The sequence below is a fragment of the Mustela lutreola genome, chromosome 12 (genome assembly GCF_030435805.1).
Source record: "Mustela lutreola isolate mMusLut2 chromosome 12, mMusLut2.pri, whole genome shotgun sequence".
Lineage (NCBI taxonomy): Eukaryota > Metazoa > Chordata > Mammalia > Carnivora > Mustelidae > Mustela > Mustela lutreola.
Window position 1 is genome coordinate 43,177,674 of NC_081301.1, and position 22,668 is coordinate 43,200,341.

At 38.3% G+C, this 22,668-nt stretch overlaps 2 protein-coding genes across 5 annotated transcripts in view; one reads left to right on the forward strand and one right to left on the reverse strand.

Annotated features, from left to right (window-relative positions):
• The window catches only part of IFT74 (intraflagellar transport 74), an 83,812-nt gene extending 69,171 nt beyond the window's left edge, over positions 1-14,641 (reverse strand). The window contains exons 1-6 of one of the 2 annotated variants that reach the window (XM_059142818.1): positions 14,426-14,641; positions 11,788-11,923; positions 8,137-8,272; positions 6,631-6,679; positions 4,828-4,926; positions 4,612-4,672 (exon numbers count right to left, since the gene is read on the reverse strand). In XM_059142818.1, coding sequence (XP_058998801.1) covers positions 4,612-4,672; positions 4,828-4,926; positions 6,631-6,679; positions 8,137-8,272; positions 11,788-11,907 — 465 coding nt within the window. In that variant the 5' untranslated portion in view covers positions 11,908-11,923; positions 14,426-14,641. The remainder of the gene's footprint in view (positions 1-4,611; positions 4,673-4,827; positions 4,927-6,630; positions 6,680-8,136; positions 8,273-11,787; positions 11,924-14,425) is intronic. The other variant, XM_059142817.1, reaches the window with a different exon arrangement.
• Positions 14,642-16,573: 1,932 nt separating this feature from the next.
• The window catches only part of PLAA (phospholipase A2 activating protein), a 35,888-nt gene continuing 29,793 nt past the window's right edge, over positions 16,574-22,668 (forward strand). For 2 of the 3 annotated variants that reach the window (XM_059142814.1, XM_059142815.1), the window contains exon 1: positions 16,578-17,129. In XM_059142814.1, the coding sequence (XP_058998797.1) occupies positions 16,981-17,129 (149 nt within the window). In that variant the 5' untranslated portion in view covers positions 16,578-16,980. Of the gene's footprint in view, positions 17,130-22,668 lie in introns of all 3 variants that reach the window. The other variant, XM_059142816.1, reaches the window with a different exon arrangement.

Genomic DNA, 22,668 nt, shown 5'->3' on the forward strand with positions numbered 1-22,668 from the left:
GCTGAGCAAGAAGACTAATATGGGACTCAATCCCAGGACCCTAGGATCAGGACCTGAACTGAAGGTGGACACTTAAGCCATGGAGCCACCCAAGAGTCCCAATAACATTCTATCATAGGAGTCCCAGAAGAAGAAAAGAGGGAGAATGGGGCTGAAGGTTTATTTGAGCAAATTATAGCTGAAAACTTCCCTAATCTGGGGAACAAAATAGACATCCAATACAAGAGGCACAGAGAACTCCCACCAAAATCAACAAAAGTAGGCCAACACAAGATAATCATAGTAAAATACACCAAATACAGAGATAATGGAAAAATCCTAAAAGCAGCAAGGGAAAAGAAATCCCTAACTCATAAGGGAAGACAAATAAAGTTATCAGCAGACCTATCCAGAAAAACTTGGGAGACCAGAAGCGGGAATGGGAAAAATATGCAGCCAAGAATATTTTATGCAGCAAAGTTGTCATTCAGAGTAGAAGAAAAAATAAAGGGTTTCCAGGACAAACAAAAACTAAAGGAGCTCATGACCACTACACCAGCTACAAAAGAAATATTAAAGGAGACTCTTTGAGTGGGGGAAAAAAGACAAAAAGTGACAAAGACTAGAAAAGACAAGAGAAAATCTTCAGAAACAACATTTAACAGGTAATAAAATGGCACTCAATTCATATATATCAATAACTGCTCTGAATGTAAATGGACTAAATGCTCCAATCAGAAGACATAGGGCATCAGAATGGAAAAACACAAGATCCATCTATATGCTGCCTATAAGAGACTCATTTTAGACCTAAAGACCCCTGCAAATTGAAAGTGAAGGGACAGAGAACAATTTACCATACAAACAGACATCAAAAAAGAACCAGAGTAGCCACACTTATACCAGACAACTAGATTTTAAATCAAAGACTATGACAAGAGATGAAGGGCACTGTATCATAATTAAGGGGTTTATCCAACAAGATCATCTAACTATTGTTAATATTTATGCTTCTAACTTGGGAACACCCAAATGTATAAAACAATTAACAACAAACATAAAAAAAACCCAAAAACCTCATTGATAATAACACAATAATAGTAGGGACTTTAACACCCCACTTATAGCAATGGACAGATCATCTAAGCAGAAAACAAGGAAACAACGGCTTAAAAGACACACTGGACCAGATGGATTCAAGAGATATATTCAGAACATTCCATGCTATAGCAGCAGAATATACATTCTTTTTAGGGGCGCATGAGATATTCTCCAAAACAGATCACATACTGGGTCACAAATCAGGGCTCAACAAGTACAAAGCAACTGTTATACCATGTATATTATCTTACCACAGTGCTATAGAACTGGAAGAAGTCAATCATAAGACCATAAGAAAAAATTGGTAAATACCATAATACATGGAAGTTAAAGAACATCCTACTAAAGAATGAATGTGTTAACCAGGAAATTAAAGAAGAAATAAAAGAGAAAAAACATGGAAACACATGAAAATACAATGGTCTAAAACCTTAGAGATGCAACAAAAATGGTCATAAAAGGTAAGCATATAGCAGTATAGGCTTACCTCAAAAAACAAGAAAAATTTCAAATATACAACCTAAATTCACACATAAAGTAGTTAGAAAAAGAACATCCAGTGAAGCCTAAAGCCAGCAGAAGAATGAAAAGAATAAAGATTAGAGCAGAAATAAATGATATAGGGATGTCTGGGTGGTTCAGTCGGTTAAGCATCTGACTTTTGATTTCAGCTCAAGTCTTGATCTCAGGGTCTTGAGACTAAGCCCTGAGTCGGGCTCCATACTGGGTGTGGAATCTGCTTAGGATTCTCTCTGTGCCTCTCCCTCCGGCCCTCCCTCCACTCAAGCTGTCTCTCTCTCTAAAAAAGGAAGGAAGGAAGGAAATAGAAACAAAAGGAACAGTAGAACAGATCAATGAAGCAGGTTCTTAGAAGGAATTAATAAAATTGATAACTCCCTAGCCAGACTTACCAAAAAGAAAAGGAAAAGGACCCAAATAAACAAAATCACAAATGAGACTAGATCACAACCAACACCACAGAAATACAAACAATTATAATAATATTATGAAAAATTCTACGCCAACAAATTGGGCAATCTGGAAGAAATGCATAAATTCCTTAAAACATATCAACTACCAAATCTGAAACAGGAAGAAACAGAAAATTACAACAGTTTGAAGCAGCGAAGAAAATGAAGCAGTAATCAAAACTCTCCCAACAAACAAAAGCCCAGGGCCAGATAGCTTCCCCAGGGGAATTCTACCAAAACTTTCTTTTTATTATAATTACTGGATGTTATTATATCCACTTAGTTCTTTTCTTTTTTAAAGATTGTATTCATTTATTTGCCAGAGAGACAGAGAGAGCGAGCACAAGCAGGGGGAGCTGCAGGTAGAGACAGAGAAGCAGACTACCCACTCAGAAGGGAACCTGAATCCCAGGACCCTAGGACCCGAGGACCCCAGTACCATGACCTGAGCTGAAGGCACATGCTTGAGCCACCCAGATGCTCCTCTACCAAACATTTAAAGAAAAGTTAATACCTATTCTTCTCAAACTATTCCCCCCAAATAGAAATGGAATGAATACTTACAAACTATGAGGCCAGAATTACCCTGATTTCAAAACCAGACAATGATTCCACTAAAAAAGAGAACTACAGGCCAATATCCCTAATGAATGTGGATGCAAAAATTCTCAACAAAATACTAGCAAATCAAATCCAACAGAACACTGAAAGAATCATTCACCATGTGAATCCTACCATTTTTTTCCATTGGATAATGGAAAATCCCACCAAGCGGCATTTATTCCTGGGTTACCAGGGTGGTTCAATATTTGCAAATCAATCAACATGATACAGAAGGCTAGTATCCCAAAATCTATAAATAAATGAATTCAGAAAAAAATAAAAAATCAAAAAATAAATGAATTCAGGGCGCCTGGGTGGCTCAGTCAGTTAAGCATCTGCTTTCACCTTAGGTCTTGATCCCAGGGTCCTGGGATCGAGTCCATCATCAGGCTCCCTGCTCATTGGGAAGCCTGCTTCTCTCTCACCCTCTGCCTCTGCCTGCCACTCCTCCTGCTTGTGCAATCACACTTTCTCTCTCTGTCAAATAAAGAAATAAAATCTTAAAAAAAAAAAAAAGAAAAAAGAACTTATGAATTCAACCCCCAAAAAACAAATAATTCAGTTAAGAAAAAGGCAGGAGATATGAACAGACATTTTTCTAAAGAAGAGAGATGGCTAACAGACACATGAAAACATGCTTAACATTACCTATCATCATGGAAATACATATCAAAACTACAAAGAGATACCATCTCACACCTGTCAGAATGGCTAAAAATAACAACATAGGAAACAATAGAGGCTGGTGAGGATATGGAGAAAATGGAAGGCTCTTGCACTGTTGGTGGGAAAGCAAACTGATGTAGCCACTCTGGAAAACAGCATGGAGGTTCCGCAGAGTTAAAAATAGAACTACTCTATGATCCAGCAATTGCACTACTAGATACTTGCCCAAAGGATACAAAAGCACTGATTTGAACGGATATATGACCCCGATTTTACGGCAGCACTATCAACAATAGCCAAATTATGGAAAGAGCACAAATGTCCAACGACTGAGGAATGGATATTGACTGATGGATAAAGATGTGATACACACACACGTGCACGTGTGCGCATGCTGAAATATTACCCAACCATAACAAAGAATGAAATCTTGCCATTTGGGCTGACGTGTATGGAGTTAGAGTGTATTATGCTATGTGAAGTAAGTCAGTTAATAAAGACAAATACCATATTGTTTCACTCATATGGGGAATTAAACAAACAAACAGGGGAAAGAAAAAGAGAGGGAAGCAAACCATAAAAGAGACTCTTTTTTAAAAAATATATATATATATGTATATGTGTACATATATATATATATATATACACACATGTATATATATATATATATTTTAAGATTTTATTTATTTATTTGACAGAGAGAGATCAGAAGTAGGCAGAGAGGCAGGCAGAGAGGGGGGAGCAGGCTCCCCGCTGAGCAGAGAGCCCCGTGAGGGCTTGATCCCAGGACCCCAGGATCATGACCTGAAACGAAAACAGAGGCTTTAACCCACTGAGCCACCCAGGCGCCCCCATAAAAGAGACTCTTAATGACAGAGAGAAAACTGTGGGTTGATGGAGGGAGGTGAGTGGGAATGGGCTAGATGGGTGATGGATATCAAGGAGGGCAGTTGTGATGAGCACTGGGTGTTATACATGAGTGATGAATCACTAAATTCTATTCCTGAAACTAACATTACCCTGTATGTTAACTAACTAGAATTTAAATAAAAATATGAAACATTAAAAATAAGAGACTGGCAGAATATATATCAATCTGTTAAACCAAATTATTTCTGGGTAGGGAAATGAGGAAAAAAGAAAAGTGATACTTTAATCGTACACTTTCCCTGCTTTCAATCTTTTACCAGAAGCATGTATTCATATAGTATTTGGTATTTAAAATAATATATTTTTAAAGTAGCAAAAAGCAATAAAAATTTTTAAAAAAATCTCAGAAAAGAGAAAATACCATGTTGTAGTCTGCTAGTTGTCCTTGAAACTCTTTGATTTCAACAGCTAAAGTCTCAGCTCTGTAAGCATAAAACAAATATTCATAAACACATAAATAAGAGCACTACAAACATTATGTATAACTATAAATTCATTATTAAACTTCTGAAATTACATTAAATGTTGCCTATTAATAAAAAATTTCTTGTATAATTTTAACTCCAAAATTACTTACCTCTTTTCATATGACAAATATACTGAATTCTCTTGATTGTACATTTCTATCTCTTTCTGAAGTTTATTAATTTCTGTTGTAAGTTCACTTATTTTACTTCTAAATGAAAAGAAATCAGAAAGTGAACAATATTTCTAAAACAGAAAAGAGCCTTTCTAGTCAAACAAAACAAATTTCTCATAAATGTGTAACAATATAAATGGTTTTGTGAAATTTCACTAAAGAAAGAAAAACAATTTATGTGGCTTATTTAACTAAGAATGAGGCATATCCCAACTTTGACAAGAAAATGAAAGAGAGGGCGCCTGGGTGGCTCAGTTGGTTAAGCAAATGCCTTCAGCGTGGGTCATAATCCTGGAGTCCTAGGATCAAGCCCCGCATCGGGCTCCCAGCTCCATGGGGAGTTTGCTTCTCCCTCTGACCTTCTCCCCTCTCATGCTCTCTCCCACTCTCTCTCTTAAATAAATATATAAAACTTTGAAAAAAAAACAAAGAAAGAAAGAAAGAAAGAAACTGAAAGATATTCTCTAATCATTAAGATGAATTAGGACCAGAATGTAAGCCTGGTCAAACTAATAATCTTTAGACAGAAGTAGATACTTAATTGTCACCCTTACAGCTCCTGCTACCCTCTAGGACAGGGCTTCTGAAAAGCAGCACTACTCTATTTTAGGTCATTAAAGAATAGTCTCGCAGTCTGGCAGTTGTGAAAGAGCTATCCTGTCTACTGTAGGATATTTAACAGTATTCCTGGTCGAGGTATTGGTAGCACAACCCCTCAACCCCAGTTGTGACAACCAAATATATATCTAAAAATTGCCAAATATTCTCTAGGGGGCAAAATCACTGCCAGCTGAGAACCACTGCTATAGCATCAAACAGTTACATGAATAGCTAGAACTATTCTTTTATGCAGAAGCACAAATCCTGGAGAAACAAGGAAATGCAACGATGAAAAATAGTTCTATATCTTTTTCTTCTTTTAATTAAGAAGTGGCTGGATATTAAGAGATGCTATACAACTGATGGTCTCACTACTTTTTTTTTTCTGATGTTAGTTTAGCTTAATGCTAACTAATGGACTGATGGGGAAAACCATCTCTTTATTGACTTCTAGAAGTTTGAGAATTATAAACGATCCTGATAATGAAGAAATGAAAGAATCCAGAAGAACTAAGAAAGAAAACAGAACTTTTAGGACATGATAGGAGTATGGATCAAATGAAATGGAAATAAGAGAAAAAGAAGATCTAGATGAGCCAAGAAGAAAGCAAAGTAAAATGGGAAAATAGAGTAGGTCATCTGAACAAGAAAAAGGTAGACTGAGAAAAAGAAAAAAGTTCTTAATTTAGAGCTTCATACTTAAGAGCCACAGAATAAACCTTCTGAATTAATTAAAATTAGGTCACACTTGTAGCAATTGACCAACTATACATTTATGTAAAAACCTACACTAGTTAATATATCATAAATAAGTATACACATTTTCCCTTTCTTATTAGATGCAACTGGTGACATGTCAGTGGTATGAATAATATATTCCAGGGAATTAGTGAAAAGAAGCACGAAAGATTATTCTTATCATTATATCAACAATAGTGAACTTGACATAAATAGTTCATCTACATGCAAATACATTAACAATTTAAAATCTCAGCCTAACTGTATTATCATTTGTAACACAGCCAAATTAACCAGAAATTATATCAGAACACAAAATAATTCTTAGAAATCAAAAGATACCTAATTATCTTAATAAATTCCAGAGTTAAAACTTCATACCATACATAGGGAAATACATACCGAAGAAGCCCAAGATAGTAAGATTTGTCTAAAATTTGTCTCTGGGGACCTAAAAAAAAAAGTTTTTAATTATTACTGTTCAGTTTGGAAATGCCACCAAAATAGCAAACCAAAGCACAACCACAGTTATAGCCCACCATTCTGATAGTCTTTATTTATGCCCCAATAAAGTTGATAATCAAGACGAATCATTAAAATGATAAAGAACACTGGGGCACCTGGCTGGGCCAGTCAGTAGAGCATGTGACTCTTGATCTCAGGGTAAAATGAAAAAAGAATATCTCAGAATCATGTCATAATGGAAACTTGAATTAAGACCACAAAAATGGGACTAGAGGTAGGGCTGTTGAGGCAGCAGACTCTATAGGTCAGTTTAACCAAATGCAAACTGAGAAAGTCTAGAATAGGTTTATCCAAGAGAACTTTCTGCAACAATGGAAATATTCTATATCAGCACTGTCCAGCAAAGTAGCTACTTGGGATTATTGAGCACTTGAAATGTGGCTGATGCTACTGGACAGCTGATTATTTATTTTACTTAATTTTAATTAATTACAGCTCATGTAGCTATTGATTATCATAATGGACAGTGCAGATTTAGACTGAATTTCTCAATGCAAGAGATTATGACTTTTCATAATTTATCTCTGAGACAAACTCTCTAAAAAGCACTTCACCATGCTTTGATTTATATATTCCACAAACCAATTTTTTAAATCATAAAATGGAGTGTACTATTATGGCTTTTTAAATACAGAGACATAAGGAAACATGCAGTAAAAATTTATACATTAGCCTTAGTCCCTTAAGGACTTACATATTATAATGAAGCATTAATTATCAGAAAAAGTAACACTTCTTTTTTTTTTAAGATTTATTTGAGAGAGCAAGCACAAGCAGGGAGAGTAGCAGAGGGAAAGGGAGAAACAGACTCCCTGCTGACCCTTGCTAGATCATCACCTGAGCCAAAGGTAGATGCTCAACTTACTGAGCCACCAAAGTGCCCCTGTAATACTTCTTAATTAAAAAATACTCATCGGGGGGCGCCTGGGTGGCTCGGTGGGTTAGGCCGCTGCCTTCGGCTCAGGTCATGATCCCGGGGTCCTGGGATCGAGCCCTGTGTCGGGCTCTCTGCTCAGCGGGGAGCCTGCTTCTCCCTCTCTCTCTGCCTGCTTCTCTGCCTGCTTGTGATCTCTGTTTGTGAAGTTAATAAAATCTTTAAAAAAAAATATATATATATATATACATATATATATATTGGGGCGCCTGGGTGGCTCATCGGGGCGCCTGGGTGGCTCAGTGGTTTAAAGCCTTTGCCTTCGGCTCAGGTCATGGTCCCAGGGTCCTGGAATCAAGCCCCACATCGGGCTCTCTGCTCCGCAGGGAGTCTGCTTCCTCCCCTCTCTCTCTGCCTGCTTCTCGCCTATTTGTGACCTCTGTCAAATAAATAAATAAAATCTTAAAAAAAAATAAAATAAAATATACTCATCTTCTTAAAATAGATACCTTTCATTCCAGTTTTCATTCCACTCAAACCTTGTTGTGTTACAGGACGGTCAGCAACTTTGATTTGAGAAGAAAGAACTCCTCCTGTCGCTATGGGACCACCGCGAGAGGCTGGTCTTGCTGTTCCAGGTGGCATCTACATGAAAAATGTGATTGCAGTTTTAGTAAACTAGAAAAATACTATACCTCCTACTACTGTTAAGAGTGAAAAGATAATATATTTTAAAAATTAAAATTCTATTTAATTTGTAAAGCATTCCTTTTTTTGAATTTCTGAAATATGAAATATTAAGTGAAATTCTTTAACATTTAAAATGCTGTGAATATTAAATAGCACATTTCTTTAAAATTTAAAATTCTAAAAAAATTTAAATTCTATGTCAACTATATTTCAAGAAAAATAAGTTAAATGGACACATGAATAAAATTCTATGTGTAGACATTATTTATAATACCCCTAAATTGGAAAGGAACTAAATATATACCTATTTGTCCTTATTTAACCATAGGAAATGGTTGAATAAGTTGTAATATATTTTAAAAAGTTTATAAAACAGTATTCATAATTCTACTTTGTAAAACAAAAAGTATGGAGAATTACATAATAAGCAGTAACAATGGTTATCCTCATATAAAATAATGATATTATAGTTCATTTTTATGTTACCCTTTTCACAATTTGATGTTTTCAGCATTATTACAGTAAGTGTATATGACCTTCAAATCACAAAAGAAGAAAAAATTTTCATTTTTAAATTGAAGCTATGTATAATTCTATCACAAGATAGCCAAGTAAGTGTTAAAGGATTACATCATTCAACAAGCATTCATGTTATTACTACACATGATTCTTTATGTCAGGTCTACAAAATCCAATATAACATTATACACTCTGAGGAAAGAACAAAAGATTCCCTTCTTGGGGCATCTAGGTGGCTCAGTGAGTTAAACATCTGCCTTTGGGTCCTGGGATTGAGCCCCATGTCATCCAGCTCCCTCTCTGCCTCACCCCCTTGTGCTTTCTCTCTCTCAAATAAATAAATAAAATCATCTGGAGAAAAAAAGATTCCCTTCTTGTAGGTTCTTACAACATGGACAGGTTGGGAAAGTATGAGACTACCCAATCCTGTTCCAAATTATCCTTCTTTTGTTTATCTTCCATCCTTTCTCTCTTTTTTTCCCACTCTCTTGTCAAAGAATGAAGTAGGAGATTAAATACATAGTAGACATTTTAGGCAGGGATTATATATAACCATTATCATTCATTTTGACTGTCTTTAATACAGCTACTCTCTAATCCTATTAGCTAACATAATTTTTTTAAGATTTTATTTATTTATTTGACAGATCACAAATAGGCAGAGAGGCAGGCAGAGAGAGGGGGAAGCAGGCTCCCTACTGAGCAGAGAGGCCGATGAGGAGCTCGATCCCAGGACCCTGGGATCATGACCTGAGCCGAAGGCAGAGGCTTTAACCCACTGAGCCATCCAGGCGCCCCAGCTAACATAATTCTTAAGTGGTTCTGAGAATTACTTGGTAATTTACTGGGGGGTGGGGGGCAGCAACAGTAAAACATTCCGAAGAATATGCTGGACACAGAAACACTGTTTACCACAAATTCAAACTAAACTAGTTCAGGGTTATCCTGAGTGATCTGTGGAAGAGAATGCTAAATCTCTTCCCAGGTAAACTTTACCAAATGAAAATACAAAGAAGTATAAACGAACATTACACACATTTAAAAGAATGAATAGACATATGTATTCATATGAAAATATACTTACAATATATTATTGAAAGTAATGGGTAAGATACATAATAATGTATGTAGTATTATGGTCATTTTAGAAAATACTGAAATCATATAATCTCATATGCATGTGTGTTAGTGTTTGTAAATGAACAGAAAAAAGTCGAAAGATACACAGCACACTGCTGACAATAGTTATACCTAGTTTAGGAAGGAACTCTGACACTTCTCCTTTGTATGTTTTACAGCAAGCATCAATATTTTAAAAAACTACAAACATTAAATGGGTAAAGCACATGGTACTGAGTAGGTGGCCAGTAAGTATCCGCATTCTTTTATGAATACTTAATTAGCAAGCATAAATTCTTACTAAAATAAAAAATTCTTAGAAGCTCAGTACCATGTATGTGAAGACTTTAGAAAAATCATTTCACTATAAGCTGATGATGTTGACAGTATTACCTGAAACTCCAGAAAAATCCAAAAAGCTTAAGAAAACCTGACTTAACCAAAAATTTTCCCTCCCAAAATTACTATTCTTCTTGTGAATTAAACACAGGACCCAGCATTATCTCTAGTTTGCAGTTAGTCTACTGTGTAAGCTTGACATACAAGGAGTTGAAATCATCTGTTGCAAGCATCAGAAAAATTAATATGAATATTCTGGCATATTAATTTCTTTCTATGTATGTATAAATGTATATTTTTATTCAATTGGCACCACACTGCTTTTTACACTTAATACTGTATTATAAAGACATATAAAGTCCTCAAATACTCTTCAAAAATAATTTTTAAAGACTACTTAATAGCCTATTATAGGGATAGATATATCAATTTATTTAAGATTTACCTGTTGTGAGGTAATTGCTTTCATATTTTCACTATTATAATTCTATTGAAACTGTAATAATCATCTTTACAGGATATTATTCTATTTAGAATTATCAGTTTATAATGTTTATCTAATTTTTTCTAATGTGGTGTACATTTCCCTTACTAATTTATGACACTCCCCATTTCACATTAAGCTATTAACACTTTCTAGTTTGTTTCTAGACTGCTGTGGCAACCAAAATAGTCTTATTACTTATAATGTATTTTTATATTAGAGTATGGTACATTTCCTTATTTTTGCTTTTTTATTGTTTTATGTAATTTTGATGGAACATAGGTTTCATAGCCTTACTATATATAGAAAGAGCTCTTACAAGTTAGTAAATTTTGCTTTCTCATTCTAAGATTCTGAACTCTATGACATATATATTGCAAATATTTTTTACCAATTTGTCATTTTTAACTTTTTATGGTGTTTTCAATTTTTAAAAATTCAAATATGTAAATATAAAATACTTTCCCTATCAGTATTTGGTGTTCCTGTTTTACAAAGGCCTAGTCCACATCAAGTTTATATGAAGTACTTGCCTATATTCTCCTCTAGTATGTTGATGGTTTCATTTTTCAAATATGAAGTTTCTAAAACATCTAGAATTCTGTGTGAGGGAAGGGTCAATTTTTAAAAATAAATGGTTTACCCATTATTCGAATGCAGTACTGAATGCTTCATGTTTTTCCAACTATTTTGAAATGTCACCTTAATCATTACGTTCTAATATATGTCTAATTTTATTTGTCTATTCCATTTCATTTGATCCAGGCACCAATAAACTATACCATTTAAATTATTGTACCTTTAAAATAAATTTGAGTATCAGTATTAGCAGACATCTCTCAATAATGTCTCTCAGACATCCTCCCACATTTATACTTCTAGGTATTTTCCCCCCAAAAATCATGTATAATAGTATGCTGACAAAATAAAGAAAGAACAAAGAAGAATTATTATAAACAGGCTTTCCAACTTCTACCAGGACATATGCTCAAGAATTTTTGAAACTTACTCCAGTTGCCACTCGAATATTTCCTGATGGGGGTCGTATTCCAGAAGGAGGTCTTCCAGGCAACCCAATTCCACCACGAGAAACAGGGCGAGCTGCTGAAGGTTTGTGATTACTGGCCATTTGTTCACTTTGACCACTATTTGGAAACAAGAAACAGTTCAATTCTCCCTTGTATTTTCTATAGCAAGACAATGGAAATCCACATAGCTTTCCTTTGAACATTTAATCCACAGTAACTTTTCTTGCAAATTGCCATTCCAAGTACTACTTCAAGGCTAAACCTGCTTCGTTTCGTTCAAATTTGACATTGTTACATTTAAAACAGAACCATGAAATCATTTACTATAATATGCCTTCCTCAGTTCCCTATTTTCTTACCAAAATGCATGCCCCTGTCTTGAGCTCTTCCCATCTTCTAGTAAAATTCTCTTTTCTGACATATCCAGCTTTGTTCTCCCCTATTTCTTCTCTGCACTCTTGGTCTATGATTCACTCCCTTGTATTCTCAATTCTATTGTCAAATACTTCATTTTACTCTTTGCTTTACCAGAATCCCAACTTATCCCAAAAACACTTTCAGTAGTAAAGGCTGTTTTTGCTTCTCAATCCACAAATCCAAAGCAAAGGGAGTGCACAACACTTCCATTGCTCCCCAGTGTCACTTTCAAAATGTTACTCTTACAAATGTTAAAAAAAAAAAAAAAGAAAAAGACTCTCTTCCTTTGATGACCATGGAATGCAACCTTATTGCCTTGGATCTTTTCTGGTTGCTTTGCTTAGGGACCACCTCACCTCTTCCCCCCTATCTTCACTAAAGTCTTTTGTACCTAGCTCAGTCTCTCTTTTTCAGTCCAACCTATGTTCTGGATGAATTCCACGGGGATACTGGGTTCAAGGTAACATACCTAACATTCAAGGTCACAGTTTCCAGACTTAAATTTCAGTAACCATTTCACTCCATTTCGGTCACCTATAGTTGTGGGTAGACCTGGAGCTTGTCATCACCTGGAATTGCTTCACTTCAGTATCAACTGAAATACTTCATTCTCTGATCTTAGTCTCCTCCTTATACCAGTCTCATCTTTATTCTCACTACATCTCCCTTTAAATCAGTTCTTTAATTCATTCATTCTCTCCCAGTTTATCAGCCCCCTCCTTTGCTCATCAGAATATAATATTTAAAGTTTGGCTGATAATTTAGAATAGCATTTTTCACATTATGGGTCATGACCTATTAGTGGGCTGTGAAAATAATTAGGGTTAGGGTTAGGGTTAGGATCCATTCAAACATGGAATAAAAAATACGAGTTCAATGCATAAAGGAAGAGTATTGTTTCATTAAATTTTGTTTCAGTTATCTTTACATAAATTTACACCTTAGTGAAAAAATATTGCTAAAAAATGCTATCCATCATTTAAGCAAGTCCTAATCGCTATTCACAGATGACTATAACAAATTTAACAGTTTGAAGTATTACTTCAATTACAGAATTACTAAAATGTGACAGAAAAGTAGTGAGCAAATGCTGTTGGGAAAGTGGTGCTAGTAGCCTTGCCTGAGGCAGGTTTGCCACAAACCTTCAATTTGTAAAAACAAAAACAACACAGTATCTGGGAAGCTCAAGAAAAATGAGGAATGACCGCTGTCAATGTAAAATTTAAGTCTATTACTCTAGCTTTCCTGATAACTTCAAGAAAATGTACAATATATAAAACTTCCACCTGATTGCCACTGCCTTGTTGTCTTGGAAAAAGCTTAGCATTAGATGAGACCCAGAAGGTAAAATGAAAAGGGTCACTTTTTTTTTTTTTAAAGATTTTATTTATTTCTTTGACAGAGAGAGATCACAAGCAGGCAGAGAGGCAGGCAGCGAGAGAGGAGGAAGCAGGCTCCCTGTTGAGCAGAGACCCTGAAGCGGGGCTCGATCCCAGGACCCTGAGATCATGACCTGAGCCGAAGGGAGCGGCTTAACCCACTGAGCCACCCAGGCGCCCCTAAAAGGGTCACTTTTAACAAACATGCCATTAACTCCTGGGCCATTCACGCAAATATTCACACCATCTCCACCGTTATTCACACAGAGACGCAGCCTGGCCTTTGGTTCCAGAAAAACGAGTGACATAAACTTTAGTTCTGACTGTCACCAGCTATATAATCCCCGCTGGATGTTTTTCCTCCTCTGTAGGACCCAGTGTGGCAGTGAGCCTGTACCTTGCAGAGCTGTTGTGGAGAGTACAGATACTAGATCTAAAATATCTGCCTCCTAATTATTGCTACATTATTGTCCCTAAACCAGCCATTTAAAAATATATGAAGGGGTGGAAAGTTGCCAATACGAGACAGAAATCTGTTACTTTAAGTAAAATCCTTAAAGTAAATTTCCTTTTTGAGGTTCTGGATTTCTTCTCTCTGGTCTCGCCTTGTCAGGTTTCCTCAGGGGACTGTCAGAGGAGGTCTCTCTACAAGTTTTGCGGGACTGGGGTCGGACTTCCCTAGCCTGGCGACAGGCTGAGGAGAACAGCGAAGAGTGGGAAAGTTCGGGTAGGTCTTCTTTGGAGAGGACCAGGTTCTCCAACGTGAGAAAACAGGCTCCCGAGGGACTGGGGGGAGGGATAGATGAAACCCGGAATTTCTCACCTTCTCGGTCGCCTCAGGAAGGAGATCACAGCGGTCAGAGGAGTTCCAACTACTTTCCGAAGCCGCCGCCCCGGCGGATCCCACTACTCTACCTCAGTAACCGTTACCTCATTCGCGACTCCTCAGCTCGCCCTCGCGCAGCTTTCCCGGACTCTGCGACCTAAACATTGTCAGCCCCGCGCGACTGCGTATCCCGGCAACGGGGGCGGGGCGGGGAGAGAGCCCTCGTCCTGATTGGCCAATCTTTAGCCTCTGCTGGTAATCACAGGCGAGGCGAGTAAACTGCTCTCGCGAGAGTAGAGGGCTAATTTTTGCGGCGGAATACCACGGTGCTTTTCTGGAAGCCGCGGAAAACCACGATTTAGCTGGGAAAGAACATTTTATTGGAAAACTTTAGTGTTCTTTTCTAGTTACAACAACCTCTCTGATAGTGTGCCCTACTTGAATTCACTCCTAGCGAGTTTTATTATATCACTATGTTACCTCACATGCGCTATTATTTTTAGTAAAAACTAAAGTTTTTTTGTGGTAGGCAGCCTTGTACGATCTTTTTATTAGAGGCAGTTTTCCTTCCTGTTAGAACTGCACAACGCATACAACATTATAGATGTGCTTCTCGTACCACCTATTTCTTCAATGGTTGGAAGTTTTCTATCTTTAAGCTTCCTTTCAGAGTTCTTTTGATCAAAGTTTGTGAGAAAGGATGAATTAAAAGGACAGTGCTCTTGAAATATTTTAGTGTATTTCTTTTAAAAAACCCACACAGTCTAAGAACTACTTCATCTCAAATCCCACCTCTCTAGTGAAGTAACTAGCAGTTTGCTTTGTTCCAATCTTCCTATCGAGTTGATGTGATGGCTGCTATACTCACAACCTACATATATATTGGACTTTTAACATTGTTTACATTATTTCCAAGTTGCATATATTATTTATATCCAGATTTATTTTCTAATATGCCTGCCTTCAAGTAATTTAAGATGAATCCAACAGAAAATGAAATAATGTCATGTGGCTAACTTCTCACTTCAAGTTTGTTAGATATTTTTTATGTAATTCTCCCATTTGAGCCCAGCATATTTGTAGTGGTCATTTATTATCCTTTTGGTCACTGTAGTGAATGGAAGTAGCATTTGCCACTCCAAAATATGCCACTTTCGTATAAGGATTATTTTGAGCTAAATGCAATTGGAAAGAAGATACAAGAAAACCGACCATTCCCCTATTTGCCTAAAAGCAGGACATAAATTTTCAACGGTGTCCCTTCTTGCGTCTCTGTACCAGGAAGGATAAAAGTCATGGAAGACAATTTCAGACCTTTTGTCAGCCTAGAGGCTACATGGAGAAATCTACGTAACAAACTACTAACTTTAGCTCCCCATATATTTGACTCTCCATAATCTGCTGCCTCTAAAGACTTAAGGTCTAGAGACTTACGGTCCTTTTCTTCTGTAAATACTGTTCCTTCGTTAAGATATTATATAAGCTCAGACTCTAGCCACCTCTTTGAGTACTCACCTCTGAGTTTCTCTTGTACGACTGTGATATACATATTTATGTTTGTTTTTCTCTTGTTAATCTTTTGTTACAGCGCCCCCACGGAAAGCCTACAAGGGTAGAAAGAAAAAAGTTTTCCTTCCCTACAACCTCTGTCCACGTGCTCCATAAACAGAATTGTCCGGGAGAAGCTACTGACCTGGAGGTTTCTCCTTGAGTGCCTTCAGACATAGGGGAGAGACCCAGCATTTGTCATTTGTATGAAGAAAGTTGGGAAAAACGTCTTAAATCTTAGAATGGCTTAACGCATGAAATATTTTCATTTTTTAGTGTACCAAGAACGCAGCTTAGTGTTCACAGGATTTAAGGCAAACGACTGATTACAACTTGTCCCTAGCTCTCTCGTTTTAACTAAAAACAACGTTTAGCTTGTGAAAATCTCCTGAGACTTTAGAGTAGGTTTGGGGAGTTCAGGGCTAAGCTGCCCCGACACAAGGACCGAAGCAGTTTTTCTCAACCACAAGGGAGCGCGCAGCCCCTCGGTTCAAGATTTAAAATATCCGGATTCCGCGCCCCTGCGGCTCACGTCCCGCTGGCGCGTGGCATTGTGGGATTTGTAGTCCCAGCCCACACCTTTTACCTCAATAAACAGTACAGCCAGGACTCGGAGACGACTCGGACTCGGACAGGATCTGGATTAGGGCTACCGGGCGAAACAGCCGGACGTTGGCTCTAACTTGGCTGGCGGTCCGAGGAGTGGAAGGGAAGCGAACTTCAGCTCGGCGTCGCCTGCGCAGCTGGGACGCACACGCTTTGCGTCATGGCGGGCTGAGACAGATGATGAATTCCGGTGTGCATGTCAGGGTTGCTGTGTCACTCGGCCCGTTCGGCGCTCCCCTTTCCCGTCGCCCTTCCGCGCCGGCTCTCGGGCTCTTCCGGTCCACAGCGGCCCTTCACCTGCAGGCCCCTCGCACGCCGCGCTCGGGCGCACCCCCGGCCACCCCTGCGAACTGATCTCGCGCGGTGCCTGGGTCCCGGGCGCCGGACCGACGAGGGCCATGGCCAGCGGCGCCGCCAGGTACCGGCTGAGCTGCTCGCTCCCAGGCCACGAGCTGGATGTGCGGGGCCTGGTATGCAGTCTGTATCCGCCGGGGGCCTTTGTGTCCGTGTCCCGAGACCGCACTACCCGCCTCTGGGTCCCCGACAGGTGAGCGCTGCGAGTCCGGGGATTCCCACCACCCATCCCCGCCTATGTTGCAAGCTTCCTACTGCTAATGGGAAGGGAGGGACGCTTCCTTGCTGTTGTTCCGCGCTCTTCCCGGCCTTGACTCCAGTCTGCCCGCCCTCCCAGTTCTGAGAGCACTAGTACTGTGGGCTCACACTGTAAGAAACCTGTAAGATTTAGGGAGAAAGAACACGGCTTTCGGTTAAGAGACGTGCATTCTTGTCCTAGCGGGAAACAGAGACGTACATTCTTGTCCTAACTTAATCACTAACGGATGGGTGACCTTGGACGAACCTCTTATCCTTTGGGCGATGATTTTCCATGTTTCTTTTAGATCTGAAAATGTACTGATGCTAGGTGCATTCTCCCTAAATGTGATATTGTGAAACCTCTTTGAGAACCTCGGTTCTCAAAAATTGCGTGCAGAAGGTTGCATTGGCTCCTCTAGTCATAGTCGAAATCAGAGTTTCTTAGTCTGTAGTCTGGGGTGGGCCTGGATGGAGGGGATGAAGATTTTCACGTTATATGGATGTTTGGGGATGTGCTATTTTCTTGAGAGAAAGCCATTTGCCTTCAAAAGATTGTCGGAGAGATTAACCAAAAAGAGAAATTAAGGAACAAAAGGTTAAGCTTAGGTCCAAATCCTGTTAAGGTGTCGTTTTCTTTTTTGTCTGGTTCTTACAAGAAATTTACGACCTGGGAGACATAGTTCAGTTCAGAAAGAGAAAACTTCTGGTTATTTACTTTGATTTGTGTTAAGTCCCCATTGGTATAGGTTTCACTCATTTTGGGTAACCATGCATAAATTCAGGTCATAACTGTTGGTTGAGTGCCTCCTGTTTGTTTACAATCCTGAGGAAGAGTAAGACAAGAGACAAGTTCCCGGTTTTTATGGAGCTTTCTTATAGTCTGGAAGGAAAGGTGGATCAGAAAAAAAGGTAATTGTTCATTGGCATGTGTACTATGAAAAAAGCAAGTATAGATAGAGAGTTGAGTGGAGGGATGTTAAAGAAGGAAGGCCCTTCGAGGAGGGTTTCAGTTTTGTTTTGTTTTTTAAAGCTGACACTAAGATGGACCTGGTCATGGGAGCAAGGAATGAGGAGGGATAAATTCAGAGAGCTTTATGGACAGTGGGAGGATCAAGCACAGAGACCCTGGATTAAGAAAGAGGCAAGTCCCTTTGTGCGGGAGGGAACGAGTTTGGAGGGAACCAGATACTGTGGTATGAGCGCTGCTAGAAAGTAAGCAGAAGCCTTCACATACAGGGAGCAGCATGATTTGATTGACTTGTTGAGAAGTTCTGCTAGCTGCTGGTGGAGATTGGATTGCAAAGGGATAAACGTGGAAATAGATCTGTTTGGAGGCTTTTGCTGTAGTGCAGCCAATACATGATGATCAAGAGACTAGAAATACTGCAGAGCAACCTCCTGTATTGAATTGAATGAGATGATCTCTACAGGTCTCTTTTACCTCTAAGATTCTGTGATATTCCAAATCACTTAGTAACACTAATACATTACTTTTGTGTATTTGAGTGTGACCCCTGATTAAGCTTTTATCTTTAAAGTTGAGTTCAGTTAGATGCATATACCAGTAGGATAGAAACATTGCAGCAAGGAGTAACTAAAGGATGTCTGCTGTCATAGTTGAGTCCTGTCATTAAACTTCACACATTTGGTAGGCCTCTGCTAGGTAATAAGAGCTTAAGTCACTGGAGCATTTGGATTTTTTATGAACTTCAGGAATTTGAGGCTGAGATCATTTATCTGGAAAGTAGTCGAGCAAAAAAAAATTTTTTTAAACTCCTGTTTTTTTGTTTTTGGTTTAAAAATCATTCATGAATGTATTCAGCTAACACTGATTGAGAGTATGCATTGTGCCACACACAGTAGATAGTGGGTGATTAGTGGGAAAAGATTGTTTTATCTCTCATTTCCAACTGCTCAGAGCAGGGCATCTCATAGCCACTGGGTGATGGGTCTTTTCTACATCCATAGAAAAAGTGTCCTCAAGGCTGACATCCTGACAATTTCTATTTCATGGTATGTTAATAAAGTAAATGAACTGCTAAAATTTTTGCGGCCAAATAGTAAATAAAAATTGTTTTCCCAAGTGCACTGTTAATTGAGTTCTCTATCAGGGTAGTTAGTATACAGAGGAGTGGGGATGATGGGAGAATTTAATTTAGTTTTAGGGAAGCAAAATAGTTATATGCACTAAACCAGGTTTACTGTGTCTTTTGCAAAAGCCCCTTAAAAAAACTCTCTGGGCCTTCTGAAGTCTCTTCAGAATGAAGACATTATTTTTTGATTATATATTGAACTGAACCAGTCAACATGCCATTATTCCAGATTGCTTCAGGCCTCTCTATAAGCCCACTTCAAATTAAACTGGATTTCTCAAATCCGTTACCAAATGTTGCATTGCCTTTTGAAAACTATCTATATTTGAAAGAAGCAACTTCAGATTTAAGGTTGTGTTTTAAATCTTCATTGACCATGCTGAGGTTGAAATAACTTCTCCCTTGTGTAAACACTCAGCACTTTGGGACCCAAGTGCAGTAGTTCCCTGGGGTTTATTGAGAAATCAGAGCCATTCTCTCCCTAGCCCCTGGTTTCCCTTTCTTGGAGGCAAAATTTTTATCTTTTTTAACTGCTTATTTTTTTTGTTTGTTTGTTTGTTTTACTTCTGTGTCTATGTATAAAGTGCTTAATGCTGTTTCTTTTTATTTTTTAAATGTTTTAGGCATTTTCTATTCCTACAGCGGAGTATTAGAATTTAGCTCTTTCTGCACCCAGCCAACCCCCATCACATATGCATCTTTTCTATCCTCTGACTCTAATAGTTAACCTTAATTTAGATGAAATCAGTATCTTATGACTGTATAGAGTCTATTTACACTGGAGCTGTGGAATAAACTATAACTTTTCCTCAGCCATTTTATGATCTCTCTGTAGCTAATAAGTGCCCTGTTTTAGGTTTTTAGGTTTGCTTCATTTTCTATATATTTATCATCAATTTAACTTCATATTCTTTGCTAGTTGTCCAAGTCTCTTAAGACCTTTTGACACTGTGGATATTTCAGTTTTGTCTTGCTGGCAATGAAAATTTTCTGACCCTAATCTTTCTATCCCTGGTACACAACAAATCCTGAAATCTCCCTTCATTGTGCTCTCCACAGTTCCTTCTTTTGGGCCTCCTGTATTGGATTTCTGTTATCTCTATCCTTTTACTTTCTTGTTTTCTTTCCTGATGCCTTTTTGGAGCATATTTTTCAGGAGCTTCCTGAAATACAGTGCCCTGGTGGTAAATGTATTAAGACCTTGCAAGTCTGAAAATTATTTTATTCTGCTTGCTACTTGAATAATAATTTAAATGTTTGTACCATTCTAATTCTCAGATAATTTTCCTTCAGAATTAAGGCGCATTGCTCCATTGCATTTTAGCCTCTGATGTTACAATTGAGAAGTCTGAAACCAATCCGATTCTTGAGTTATAATTTTTTTCTCTCTGGAAGGCAGGGTATATTTATGCATTGTTTAGGGCCATTAGTGGGCCCTTAAATGTGAAAACTCGTGTCTGTAAGTTCTGGAACATTTTCTTAACTCAGTTCTTAGGTTTCTTCCTTGTCATTTTCTCTGTCCTATTTTCTGGAACTTTTTTTTAAAGATTTTATTTACTTACTTGACAGAGATCGCAAGTAGGCAGAGAGACAGGCAGAGAGAGAGGAGGAAGCAGGCTCCCTGCTGAGCAGAGACCTCCCCCCCCCCCCCATGTGGGGCTTGATCCTAGGACTCTGGGATCATGACCTGAGCCAAAGGCAGAGGCTTTAACCCACTGAGCCACCCAGGCACCCCTTTTCTGGAACTTTTAATTCAGATATTGAACTTGTTTCTGAATTTATTCTCTCTCTCTCTGCTCTATTCTCTCAGAAATTGCCTTAACTTTTTGTGAAATTATGTTCTTTTTTCATAGTTGCAGTATCTTCTATCTCTAAGAATAATAGTGATGGGGGAGCACCTGGGTGGCTCCGTGGGTTAAAGCCTCTGCCATGGGCTCAGCAGGGAGCCTGCTTCCTCCTCCCTCTCTCTCTGCCTGCCTCTCTGCCTACTTGTGATCTCTGTCAAATAAGTAAATAAAATCTTTAAAAAAAAATAAGGATAATAGTGATGATATTTTAATTTTTAAGTTATTTTTTTCTTAGTGATCTGTTTCCTTCAAATTAGTCCCCCCCCCCATTTATTTTGATTGCTATATTTCATTGTAAAAATGGCTTTCCCTAGATGTCTGTTAATCCTTATTTTGTACTCATTGTTAAGAGTGGAAAACTAAAGGGGCGCCTGGGTGGCTCAGTGGTTAGGCCACTGCCTTCGGCTCCGGTCATGATCTCAGGGTCCTGGGATGGAGTCCCGCGTCGGGCTCTCTGCTCAGCGGGGAGCCTGCTTCCTCTTCTCTCTCTCTCTCTGCCTGCCTCTCTGCCTGCTTGTGATTTCTCTCTGTCAAATAAATAAATAAATAATCTTTAAAAAAAAAAAAAAAAAAGAGTGGAAAACTAAAAAGAAGCTCCTGGGTCTGCTCATGGTTCAGACTTGCTGGCTGTCAGCTTCATTTTAAGATTATCTGGCTGGACCATTTCATTGGACTGATCTCCTGCCTTGAGAATGACTGCCCTTGTGAATGTACATGTTCCTTATACCCCAAAGTTCAAATATGCCTTGTGTCCTTCCACTCAAAGATTTTAAGCTTTTCTAAAGAATAAAAGTTCAGGGGCGCCTGGGTGGCTCAGTGCGTTAAGCCGCTGCCTTCGGCTCAGGTCATGATCTCAGGGTCCTGGGATCGAGCCCCGCATCGGTCTCTCTGCTCAGCAGGGAGCCTTCTTCCCCCTCTCTCTCTGCCTGCCTCTCTGCCTCCTTGCGATCTCCATCTGTCAAATAAATAAATATTTAAAAAAAAAAAAGAATAAAAGTTCAGGCTTTTGCTGGGTGCAAGAAGGGCAGTGTCTGGCTGTTTTTGTTGTTGTTGTTGTTTTTCCCTTAACACTGGTATTAAAGTTTTGTTTTTTTTTTTCATCAGTTCAAGAAATAGTTAATGTTTACCACATATAACATTGTGTGAGGAGCTTGGGGAGATAAAAAGAAGAACTGGATCTGGATTTTGCCTTTCAGAACTTCATAGATCACTAAAGAAGATGCACATGAACATCTATACTGGGAAGTGCTGAGAGTCCCAAAGTATATTTAGTGGTTTATATAATACATATTTTTAAACATGTCCTGTCTTTTGGATTTCATTAGGCATATTGATAATGCTTTCTAAGGGCACTTTTTTTTTTTCCCAAAATGCACTGGATAAGTTAAAAATAGCTACTACCAGATACCATCCTTTGAAGATTTTTTCGTATGATTCAGCTTCCAACTGATTCTGAAGATTTGCAGTAGTCTTCCTTATTCTAGTTCCTACCCTTTTTTGTTCCTATTGCTAGATAGTGCTGCTAACATTGTTGAGGTTTTTGGGGATTCAT